Raw genomic sequence first — 13,057 nt, forward strand, 5'->3', positions numbered from 1 at the left:
TACCCTCCATGGGACGTGCTTAGCACGGGCCTAAAACTTTTCTAGTATATATATATATATATATATATATATATATATATATATATATATATATATATATATATAGGGGATAGTTCTTGTGAAAACACCAATTATTGTGAGAACATAAGGACATTTTACAACCATTAGATTAATTAAATAGATGGATAGGATAATTAGGTATTTTCCTATTTAATAAAAGGCAAAAAAAAAGTGGAAAATACAATAAATGAGCTGATCACGGGGTTTCAGGGCATTTGGGTAAAAAACTAGGTTAACTAATTTAGGAAAAGGCTTCTCTGTTCGTGATTTTCGCCGGTGAATCCGTCTTCCAAATCCGTACGCATCGTCCAATTTTTGTTGAAGATATTAGCCGATTTCAACATTGAATGTGATTCTGGTGAAGCTGGTTCGGTAGTTGAATATAAAAAGAGTTGATTGCTCAACATATCACAGAATGAGGACTCTTCGATCAGAGTCAAAAATGAAGGGCAGCAAGTTCAACAACACCTTTGAAGAAGCCATTAACCTTGATAACGACGATTTCGTGAACATTCATTCAGGTTTTGCTCGTTGATGTTCAAATACAACTTTAAATTAGTTTCTGTTTTGAATACGACGATTGTTTGCTCTGTGTATTTAAAAGCAAATATAAAATGCGTAAAATGGTTAAAAATGTAGAAAGATAATGTTTCTAGTTGGTTTCCTTGTTGAATAAGACGATTCACGTATCCCAATTTTTGTTGTTGATTTTTTTTAGGGTTTTGTTGAAGATGACAAGTATTATAATTGTGTGTTTGAAGTTTTGTGTCCTGTTGATAATGATATTATAATCGTAGTATAGTTAAGATTATTGTTGTGGTTGAATCATGGAATCTAATTAGACGGATGACTAGTTTTTCAAGGTTTTTATATATTAAATAATAAATAGTCTAATTTTAAACCATTTTTCATTGTCATATGTTGCAGGAGGTTCTAGTGTGGTGATGCTTAGTAGGGAACCATTAGCAAAAAAGAAGGTGAAAACGCGTTTTCAAAAAAGTAACTTCTTTTGTGACTGATATTGTTTTAGCTTTGTATTTGTTTGACTGTGTGATGTTGTTTTGTTTTTTATGTGAATAATATTAAATGATTAGCCACATGTTTTCAATATTGAACACATTCTATAATATTTTAATAGAAAGTATATATTAGTACTAAAATGTTCTTAATTGAGTATACAGTTTGTGTAAAAATATGCAATGCTTGCACATGTGTTCTGTAGTGAAAACATTTGGATATTGATAACATAATTTTAGAATTTAATATATCATATATGTCTTAGATTAAATATTCTGAACTGAAGTTTTATTATCAGTGTTATGGTTTGTGTTATAATAAAAGTACTCTAAAAAAATAATAACAATCATTGTGTATGAAATTATTCAAAACAGAATTCATCGTGTACTTAATAGTTTAATTTAGTATTCAATACAGATTACATTACATATGTAATGCTTCAATACAGAATGCACAATATGTGCGACAGTGTGCAATGCTTCCACATGTATTCAGTAATGAAAACATTTGGATTTTGAATACATTATGTACGAATTCAATAAATCATATATTTCTTATAATAATTATTCTTAACTGAAGTTGTATTATTAGTGTTGTGGTTTTTGTTATTTTGTATTATGTCAAAGTAAAAGTATTTTTTTTTTAAAAAAAAAAATAAGGATTATTTATTAAATTATTCATATCAGAATTAATTGAGTACTTAATAGTTTATTTTAGTATTCAACACAGATTAAATTACTTATGTAATGAATACAGAATGCACAGTATGTGCAACAGTGTGCAATGCTTCTACATGGATTCAATAATGAAAAGATTTAGATGTTGAATACGTTATGTAATAATTCAGTACATGTTTTTATATGTTTTGGAAAAAAATAGGCTGCAATGAAAACATATACAAAACAAATATGCATTATTTATTATCACAATCGTGCATTCAATCTTAATATGAGTAATCAAAATTTGATTAACACATTATGTGTGTTAGTATGTAATATTCTGTTATGTTTAAGATTCGAGTTAGTATTCAATAAAGAACATATTAGGTAATCATTCAATACATCATATATTACTTATATTAAATATTCTGACTTGAAAACATATAAAAAACAAATATGCATGATTCTTATTTGTGTGGTCTTATCCCTAAGAATGAATTGAATATGGACATGACTAACAGTATTTGATGAGAGTATGTAATATTTCATAAAATCAATTTTCAGTTTATTTTTGATGTAGTAGTCAATACAGAATACATTATGTATTTTATGCTTCATTACATATTACAGAATACATAATACATTAGTATGTAGTAGTCAGTTTGATGTAGTAGTCATTACAGAATACATTAGTATTCAAGGCAGAAAACATTTGCAAATATTATGCGTGATTCTTATTGGTGCAGTATTATAGTGATCATGCGTATGTTATTTTGGGTTTGTTGTAGGCGAATCAAGTGTTAGTGTAAGTAAGAAAAAGAAAAGGAAAGATGAACATTATGAAGATAGTGAAGCTGATGTTGATGTTAATGTAAGAAGAAGTGATAGGAAAAAAACTAAAGTCATAAAAATTGAAGTTTCAAAGGAAGATGTTAAGAAGAAAGGAATGAAGAAAAGAAAAACGAAAAGAAAGAATGTTGTAGAAAATGAAGATGCAGATGTTGAGGACGACAAAACTCAGGAGTTGCAAAAAATAAGTTGCCGTATGTCCCCAAAATCAATGTATATGGCGGTGAAGGGAATGTCATACAGCCAGAAAGAAATGGTGAGACGAATGGGTTTCGGTGCATTCCTTGATATAAAGTTAGATTCAATACCTTCTAGATTGGCTTACTACATGGTGGACAAATTTAGAGCAAAAACATCCACGATTAAGACTAAGAAAGGGGAAATACTTATTACAAAGAAAACGGTTGAAAAGATGTTTGGTTTGCCAAGTGAAGGTTTAGACTACAACCAGTTGGCGGAATGCGATAAAACAGATGTAGTTATTGAAGCATGGAAAAGTCAATATCCAGGAGGAAAGTTCAATAATGGAAACTATGTGAAGAGGATTAGACAATCGGATGTGGCGGATGACATGTTCAAGCTTAATTTCTTGACATTATTCATAAACACGTTTGCAGAGACAGAAATGAGTGGGGCAAGCCGTATTAATTGTCTGGAGAAATTAGCAAGGTGTGAAGATATTCAAAAAATTGATTGGTGCAAGTATATATAGTGGAATGTTTGGAGAAGGCAAAATACAAATGGCGGCCAAATGACGCAAACTGTTATTACACAGGTCCAGTCACGCTGTTACTGGTAAGTATTTGTAAGTATGTGCATTTATTTTTGTTGTAGTTTTTTATTCTGTAATGAAAATAATATAAGATAACTTATTAATTCTGATGTTACAGCTTACGTATGCGGACAAAGTAGTTTTGAATGGATATAATCTCCGCAGATCAAGGCCATTGATAAATCAGATTGACTCAGTGGATTTGGAAATGTTGGAGGAGCATGGATTGAGAAATGGAGAATTTGGAACCTTGGAGTTTCGTGCAGATGGGGAAGTGGATCCTGTTGATGTAAATGGGGATGAGGATAAGGTGGTAAGTTATTTTAATATTTATGTCATATTTTCTGTAATAAATAATATTATACATAAGAAGATATTGTAACTCGTTTTTATTACAATGACAGGTAGATGTGGAATCAATTGAAAAGATATATAGTAGGATCTGTGATGATAAGGAAAAATTGAGGAAGCAATTAAGAAGGGGTTAGAAGAGGATGCAAATGATGATGTGGTAAAAGAGTGGTTACGAAAGGTGCGAAAACTTTTTAATGAAAAGAATGTGGAACATGTAGATAATATCTCTCCCACAAATGAAGTGACAATGAAAACGCCCGTTAAAGTTGCAGTCAATCCTGGGCAAAGTAATTTTGTGAAAGGAAGTAGTTTTGTGAAAGGAAATAGTCCCATATGCAATGTTCAATCTACTGGAAGGAATAATGAGAAGACAAAGATTATGGATGGGTGCGACTCACCTTCCGTGCTCTTTCTGGAATATAAAGGAAATACATCATTGGATAGTCCAGTTGTTCTGACTCCTGGTTTTTGAATATGTCTGATGAGATTGTGGAACGGAGCATGAGAAAGAACAAGGATTTTTGCAAAGATGACATACCATCGTTCGATTTGAGAATAACACAATTAAATGAGGAAGATAAGAGTATGGATGTTAAAGAAGGAAGCAAGCCAGTAATTAGATATACAAAAAAATCTGTAGCGGAAGACAAACTGAAAAAAAGAACTGAAAAAGATATTATGGAAAGAGAAATGGTGCATGTTGATGAGTTGAAAAATGGGAAAGGTAAAAGGAAGGGGAAACTTGGACAATTGGTGTGTTCACCATATGTAGATCGGATAACAGATGTGGATGAGGCGGTTAAAGATGATGAAAACGTTGTGGCTCAAAGCATAATAGCATGGGGGAAAGATAAAGGGTAAGAATGTACATTTTATGTGACTCAATTAAAATGGATTTTTTTTTTGTCGTGGCATTTTTATTGTATTATGTTTAAATGGTAGGGAATTTATATGGGAAACTGTTGATGGTCATGGAATGCATTTGGAAGCTGCACGTTCGTTAGCTATGAGAAAAAAAGTGCATACCAATGTAATAGACGCGTGGGCTGCTTTCCTTAATAAAACCGAAGAACTGAAGTCAGAGGCTTCTTACTCTAGGATGTACTTCACATGCGATACGATTGTAAGTTTTTATAAATAAGATGTGTGTTGTATGTCATATTCCGCTATGAATTGTAATATGGTCGGTATTTTGTTATGATAAAACAGACAGATTACATGGTTGATGAAGCTGTAGATGAGGAGCTAAGGTACAATAAATTCAGAATTATGTTTGTAGCTGTGATTAATGACATAACGGACAAACCAGATTTGAAAACGGTGGACTTGGTATGGAATTGTTAATTTTTACAGTTTTTAGACATGATTGGTATCACACATGTATGTGGAACTGATGTTGATATTGTTTAAATGTAGGTTTTCATACCAATTGTTGTTGATGAAAGTTACTACCTAGTGTGTTTTTGCTTGAAAGGGTTGCATTTTATATATTTGATCACATCAAGAGGTCTGGGACAATCGAGTCTGCATATGGGAATAGACCACGTATCCTGGTTAGATCTGTTGTTTACTTAATGAATTCATATATAGATCGTGAGTATTGTTGTTATATATTTATTATAATATGAATTATTATTTAATTTGACATGCAGAAAAGCTTCTTTTGTCGTTATCTGAATAGTGTTGAACACAAAAAAGCAAATGTGTTACTTAAAAAAGAAGTTATGGTTATAAAAATGAAGTGTCAAAGGAATATAGTTGGTGTTGACTGTGGAATTTTCCTTATGCGACACATGGAAACATACATGGGAGAAGCGGCACATAAATGGGATTGTGGTCTATGTTTTGATGATAAAATTCAAGAAAAGATGTTGGGAAGGTTAAGGTATAAGTATCTGGATAAGTTGATGATGTCGGATTTTAATGTTATGAAGAAAACATTCTTGAAGCATTATGCATCTGTTAAAAAAATGGATAGGTTTGAAAGGATGAAGGTGATTGAAGAAAAGAAGAAGGAAATCACAGGTGTGCTGTAGTAGAATGATCTGTGAAGAAGATGGTGTTTTTTAATTAGGTTTATTAGTATTATAAAAACCTGATCGTTTATGAAGTTTGAAGTGTTTTGTTATGTTGGTTTTTTGGATTATGGTAATTTTGTTAGGATTATTATGTGTTGGACGTATTCTAAGTAAAACTATGTGATGGTTTATTTAATGGTTATTATTAGAACTGTGAACCTGAATATTTCTTATATTCCATATGTAATATATGGCATATGACACTTAGCAAAGGGCACACATTGATAAGAAATATGAGTCATGTAATTTCTAAAGCTATGGGTTTGTGGTGCATTTTTGTTGAATATATGGATGCTAAAATGAAATACATGTTGTGAGTAACTTAAAGATTTTTTCCCCATCAAATTCCTATTATATTAACATAGATTATAAGACTTAATTTGAATTATGAATAGTGAAAAGAATGACTATAAAAGTTGGTGTTAGAATAATATAACACCTATTCACTTATTAAATTCTGAAATGAATATATAACATAATTCTAATTTGAAGTAGGTATTAAGCGGTGTTATCAACAAATACATAATTCATAATCCATATTTTTTAAGTGCATCTTATGATTATTTTATGTATGAAAATAAAGTTTTTTTGTTAACTAGATTTATAAATACGTATAATGTAGATGGGGATACTTCAAATAAAAATATTAAAAAGTGTGAGAAGGTAAAAACATTATTTTTATGTTATAATTCTGGAATGAATTTTGTATCAACAGTCTTATTTTGATTATTCAACAATGAATATATGAATATTTACAAGGCAAAACTAATTTTATAATTTACTATGAAAATGCATATGCATTAATGTATAATAGAATAATAACATTTTAATGAATCTATGAATAATCAAACGTTAATATTCATATTAAAATTACTTCAACAATAAACATATACAACATTCATTACAGAATAATAACGTAAACATAGTGTTTTTACGTTATTGAATATGAATGTAGTACTTAATTATATGTCTACTTATAATCATGGAATCAATTTTGGTTTTATAAATTCTGAAATGAATAATGATACAAAAAAAAAACATAAGAATGTAATGTTTTGTGACTTTATTAATAAGATAATGACATTTATAATGTATTGGTTGTTGTATACGTGTAATAATGTTGTAAGGATTGGGATGGTTAAAAAACAAGGAATATGTGGATAAGCTTTGAAAACAATTTCAATGAAAAATAATAAACAAAATTTAAAAATAAAGTATAGATAGGGTACACAAGTTATAAAAACATAATACTGAAAAGTGACAATTGACTGAGAATGTTAAAAGTGTTTTACCATAAAGTAAACAAACCAAACAAAATAATATGAAATAAAAAAGATCAATAATAAAATTAGTGCTTTTTTCCAGGATGTTGTTTAAATATGTTGTTCTTCTCATCTTCCTTTCGTGTAGGATAATTCCGCTTGTCATGATCGTTACCCTTACGACAGTATTTACAACGTGATTTTTCAACTGCAATTTCCTGAGCACCTTTAATCCTTTTTTTAGTCCCAGACCCTTTGTTCCTAATTCCAGTGGGGTTTTGAATTTGAACATATGCGGGTATCGACACACCAAGTCTATTTTCAAAGTCTGTTGACTTGTTTGGGCGTTCATTCATAGTAACGCCATCCATAAACTTGCTCTCCAATTCCTTAAGTGCTTGATAATACTCTTCCAGTCTTTTTTTGTTGGTGCTCAAAGAAGAGAGACAGTTGTCAACCGTTGAAAATATGTCAATTGCTATTTTTTGTATATTCTCATCAGAATCTGAATACCGGAAACATCTTCGTAACAATTCAGGTGGAATAATATCCTTCTGCCACCGTCTTAGAAGATACTTTGTTGGTATGAATTGGATGTTGAAGGCTTTCATTGCAGTAAAAATGTGGCGACAAAGAATCCCAAATTGTTCAAACTTCATACAACTACAAATGAATGTGTCTTCTTTCTGGTCACATTTAACATGTATAGAAAAATAATCAGATATATATGCAAAATTTGGTGTGGAAAAAAATAAGATGATATCAGAGTTTAAAATAATACCGTATATATAGAGTCTCTTAGCAACTTATCCCAATTATCATCGTCATCATCACTGACAATATCGGAGTCAGATCGATTCGAGATGGAATATCCATGTGGCCTAAATTCTTTTATCTGAAACTCATGAACATGGTCAACGATGTTGTGATTTAACGAAAAACATGTTGTCATTGACCTGTACATTTCGTTCTGAACCTGTCTAAACACTTTACGTGTGTAGAATAGAGAAGCGTTTCCTCTATTGGAAATGGTGTTCTCATTTTAGGGAATTTGTCTTTTGTTTTGAAGTCCAAAGAGGATTGAGTATAACGTTGCTTCTCCATGGCAGATTCAAACGAATTCATAAAGTTTACTAAAGTTGATCCATAATGAGTGTTTTGATGAAAGGCTGAGTTCTGACTCTCAGAACGAGATGTTGTTCTCATGAGACCTGACATAGGGACTCTTTTGAAAAATGCAGGAATCCATGAATGTATCAAGTTGTACATTCTACTTAACCAAGTATTATCGTTAAGATCATATTCATCCAATAGTGCTTGCCATCCCTGTTCGAAATCTTTCTCTTCAAGCTTAGAATTCCATATCAAGGAGTTGAACAGTAACTTAAATTCCTCGTCGTTGACAATATCCAACGATACCTTACAATAAGAAAATGTGGAAGGTGTTAAAAATCAAAATCATTGAATCAGTCCAAAATGTATAAAAGGAAACGACAATAATGTTATAGAACATTAGTCAATGTAGACTATATGTTAGAGATACAAAAGTACTATCATTGATTCTTTTCAGAATGTAAAATTAAAATAACAGTGATTCAAAATGAATAAAATGTTGACGGAGAGATTATTAAATAAAAGCTTGTAACCTTCAATGGTAATTTGGAAGTGATGTGCCACATACACAACCTATGAATTGATTCTGGGAAAACATTGGCTATAGCGTTTTTCATCGCGGGGTCTTCATCAGATAACACCAATATTGGTTGTTTACCAAAGGCTTTAAGAAAAGATTTCAACAACCATGTGTATGAGTCGATATCCTCTTTGCTAAGCAATCCAACACCAAAAGTAACACACTTTTTGTGATTGTCGATTCCAGTGAAAGGAACAAATACCATGTCATACCTAAAAAGTGGTAAAATTTACATTGAAATTTTTAAAAGACTTAAAATTAAAACAAAAAACATAAACATAAAAAATACATAACCTGTTGGTTCGGAATGTGGCATCAAAGGAGACAACATCACCAAATTGTTTATAATTTATCTTTGAGGTCTCGTCAGCCCAAAACATAGCGTTGAGTTGCTTATTTTCAACTCTGAAATCGAATGAAAAATTAGGAACATTTTTTGTTCTGTTTGTCATCTTATCGACTAACATTTGATCATCAGTTCCACCTATAAAGCAATTAAGATCCCTCATCAAAATTTTAAAATCATCAACAGTGCCTCCAATAATATTGTATCCACCATTAATAGCAGTAAATAGCATGTGAGCTTGGGTGGCACCAACGTTCTGATTAGAAAGACTGATAATGAACGATTTCTGCCATGAATTAAGCTGTCTGTGGTGTCGGGAAAACAATATGTTATCTTGAGACATAAGCTCATGATTATGTTCCTCTACAAACTCATATAGCAACCATGTAGAGCTTCCTTCTATCATCCTAAATCTGATACAAGCATTGCATCCAGTCCTTCGACTATCAGTCCTTCTTTTTATCTTACTTATGTTTGGGTTCAATGTATCAACATGACCTGTATTAGGAAGACCTTGTCTGTTACACACGAGGTATCTCAATCTAATAATACCATGCCCATTTTTTCTATTTGTCGTTTTTCTAACATCAAAACCTGCTGCAAGAGCATACTTGTAATACATATCTGTTATATCTTCATAGGACCTGTAATGGCCTTTGAGTTTTGGCTTAACTTCATCAGGTACCTTTGGAATCCAATACTGTTTCCATTAATAAGCACATGCTGATGATTAGAACTTTGATGATTATCATTAGATTGATTATCATCAAATACACCCAATGTCTCGTCTTCAATTGAAATATCACCTAAAACGTTTGCATCTAGATCAATATTATCATAAATATAACAATCTTCTACTAAAAATAAACATTGATGAATTAACATAAAATATACTATCAGAATTTAGTAAAAGGAAGTTAACATTTACGAAAAACTGTAATAAATTAAACCTGGATTCTTATCATGATATACGAAAATTTGTAAGAAATTAAACCTGGATTTTTATCAATTCCATGATGTTGGTCATCGAACAGACTATCATCAAAAGTATGATCTATTCCATCCTGCATTGAATATAAATCAACATGGTCGCCGTCTTCTGTATGAGCATCCATTTGGATCAATAGAATAATAAAATCTTTTTCAAAACGATGAATGATATGACTGGTAATACAAAATGATTAATAGGTGGGTTTCATTTGTGGATTATGGAAAGATCAATCAACGTATTTTTAGGCTATTTGTTTTAATTACTTGATTGACTTTTGTGTAAAATTACATGCTTACCCTTAAAAATAAATTAAATTATTTTTTTAAATGATAAAAATTGATTGGCTGTAAATCGTCCTCACGTATTCATACTAATCTATGTTTTTAAATGAACCTACTTCTATATATATATATATATATATATATATATATATATATATATATATATATATATATATATATATATATATATATATATTATACCTTAATATACATATTTGGTCAAAGGCTGAAATTTAAGAGGTACAAGACATTATGCAATTTGTACAATAAATTTATGCATTAAAAAGAGTATCGTGGCTTATCTGGTCAACATTTACTCAATTCATTTGTTTTTGACTTGGTAATGAATGAAACAGTCAAAACCTAATTCATAGGAAAATATTATAAACGTGACAAAAAAAAATTTGAAATCAAAATTTTGTTAATTTTTCCGATATCTCTACCTACCTATTTATATCAAGCATCTAAAACCCTAATTTATCAAATATATCTGTATTCCTGCAAAAAAAATATGAAACGTGATTAAAGGTTTGTGTGTATGTGTGTGTGTGTTTACATACATACACAAACTCACTTTGTATCTCCCTGTTTAATACAACAGAAAAAAATTGCAAATTAAACACATAAATTCAGTCTCTTTAATTGTTTTTTTTTTGTTTTTTTTTTGTCTACAGGACACGAAACAGCCAGCAATACAACAGCCAACAATACATGGTGAGTCAGCCAGTACTACACCACCCAATCAACCAGCGACAATCATCATATCATCTTCTGTTCCTACATAAAAAAACACAAAATACTTTATCAGCTAGCAATCCAACTTATATTTTAAAAAACTTTATCTAATATAATGTAAATAAAGAAACTATATCTAATATAATGTTGTGTGTGTGTGTTTTGTGTTTACAGATCTTGAAGAAACTAGCAATCCAGCTTATATTCCTGCATAAAATAATAAATTTCAGGTCCAATCAGGTAAATCAAAAAAAAATTATCTTAATATAACATAATATTGTACAAAACTTTAACCGTATCTAATATAATGTTGTGTGTGTGTGTGTTTTGTGTTTACAGATCCTGAAGAAACTAGCAATCCAGCTTATATTCCTGCATAAAATAATAAATTTCAGGTCCAATCAGGTAAATCAAATATAACATAATATTGTACAAAACTTTAACTATATCTAATATAATGTTGTGTGTGTGTGTGTTTTGTGTTTACAGATCCTGAAGAAACTAGCAATCCAGCTTATATTCCTGCATAAAATAATAAATTTCAAGTCCAATCAGGTAAATCAAAAAAAAATATCTTAATATAACATAATATTGTACAAAACTTTATCTAATATAATATAAGACAAAAAAAATATATTTAATATAATGGTGTGTGTGTGTGTGTAATTTTTGTTTATGTTAATATAACATAATTTTTGTTTATGTAATATAATGTAAGTCAAAAAACGGTATATAATACTTTCATTTGCATTTTTGAAACGCCATGTATTTTCTAGGTACAAAATTTTTGTTTTTTTGCAGGTTAGATCAACACTGTAATGGATGTTGAGGTTGTTGATGACCAGTTGTGTGATGTGATTGTGTGTGATATTTGTGGAGATGTAGGCTATGAGCATTTACTTACTATATGTAGTAGATGCAAGGATGGTGCTGAACACACATATTGTATGCAGAACATTATAGATCAAGTACCCAAACATGATTGGTTATGTGAAGAATGCAAATTTAGTGTGGTCGTGCATACAGAAATTCCAAAATTACCCTTACCATTGTAACAAGAAGATATTATTCATTCAAATGATAAAGTTATGAATGAACAACAGAAATGGTGGATTACTTATGGCCAATGGATGATAGTCGATACCAATGGCTTACTCTTGGGTGAATACAAAAAATTAGATGAAGACCTTTACACCCCAATAATCTAATATAAATTAGAATCATAGATAAGGTTGTTTATTGTGCCATCAATATGAAGGTTTAAATTTAAATAATAGCAATTTACTTTGTATTGGTTGATTATTATAACACCCATTTTTTGTTTTAATCGTTGTACTTTCATTTTTATTTATGTAGTTGTTTGGCATTTATTATATTCAAGTTCAATTTTTTTTATGATAATAAACCATTGTATTGAAAGTACATTACCATAATATTACTTTAAAATACTTGAATTTCAAACTTTAGATAATGGATATTATAAAGATAATATATATAACTTATTATAACATCATAAGAATCCTTATATAACTTTAGATAATGTATTTTAAATATGGATTGCTATTAATTACAAAACTTGAAAATATTAGACCTAATTTACCTAAGAATCCTTGGATTGTTACTCAAATTTCCACATATGACTTTTAAAAAGGTATTTCCTGTTTCAAAATATTAGTAACTTGAGAAAAGAATATGATCTAATAAAAAAACATATTTTGAAAGATGATGGAAGACTAGAAATACGAAACGTGCAGAAAATAACATTTTCCAAACTAATTGCAAAACTTGAAATTCAAACTTTAGATAATGGATATAGCTATTAATACGATAGTTATAAATTATGTTGACTTTTTCTTACCCTCCAAAAAAAATATATATTAAAATATTACTCTGATCCTTTTAATTTATCAAAACTAATTATAATATTTAAAATTTAAAATTTAATCATATTTATCTATCC

At 29.9% G+C, this 13,057-nt stretch overlaps 2 protein-coding genes across 2 annotated transcripts; both read right to left on the reverse strand.

Annotated features, from left to right (window-relative positions):
- Positions 1–7,137: 7,137 nt before the first annotated feature.
- LOC145112381 (uncharacterized) lies at positions 7,138–8,793 on the reverse strand. Its single transcript, XM_079048547.1, has 3 exons — positions 8,698–8,793; positions 7,833–8,470; positions 7,138–7,737 (listed from the first exon to the last, which is right to left on the reverse strand). The coding sequence occupies exons 2-3, from the start codon at positions 8,013–8,015 to the stop codon at positions 7,138–7,140; spliced, it is 783 nt and encodes a 260-aa protein (XP_078904673.1). The 5' UTR covers positions 8,016–8,470; positions 8,698–8,793.
- LOC145112382 (protein FAR1-RELATED SEQUENCE 5-like) lies at positions 8,605–10,205 on the reverse strand. Its single transcript, XM_079048548.1, has 5 exons — positions 10,085–10,205; positions 9,865–9,947; positions 9,039–9,790; positions 8,698–8,956; positions 8,605–8,613 (listed from the first exon to the last, which is right to left on the reverse strand). Exons 1-5 carry the CDS (start codon positions 10,203–10,205, stop codon positions 8,605–8,607), a joined length of 1,224 nt encoding a protein of 407 aa, XP_078904674.1.
- Between the last annotated feature and the right edge of the window lie 2,852 nt (positions 10,206–13,057).

This window comes from Lactuca virosa, chromosome 5 (genome assembly GCF_052849685.1).
Source record: "Lactuca virosa cultivar CGN04683 chromosome 5, Lactuca_virosa_CGN04683_v6, whole genome shotgun sequence".
NCBI classification, from domain to species: Eukaryota; Viridiplantae; Streptophyta; class Magnoliopsida; order Asterales; family Asteraceae; genus Lactuca; species Lactuca virosa.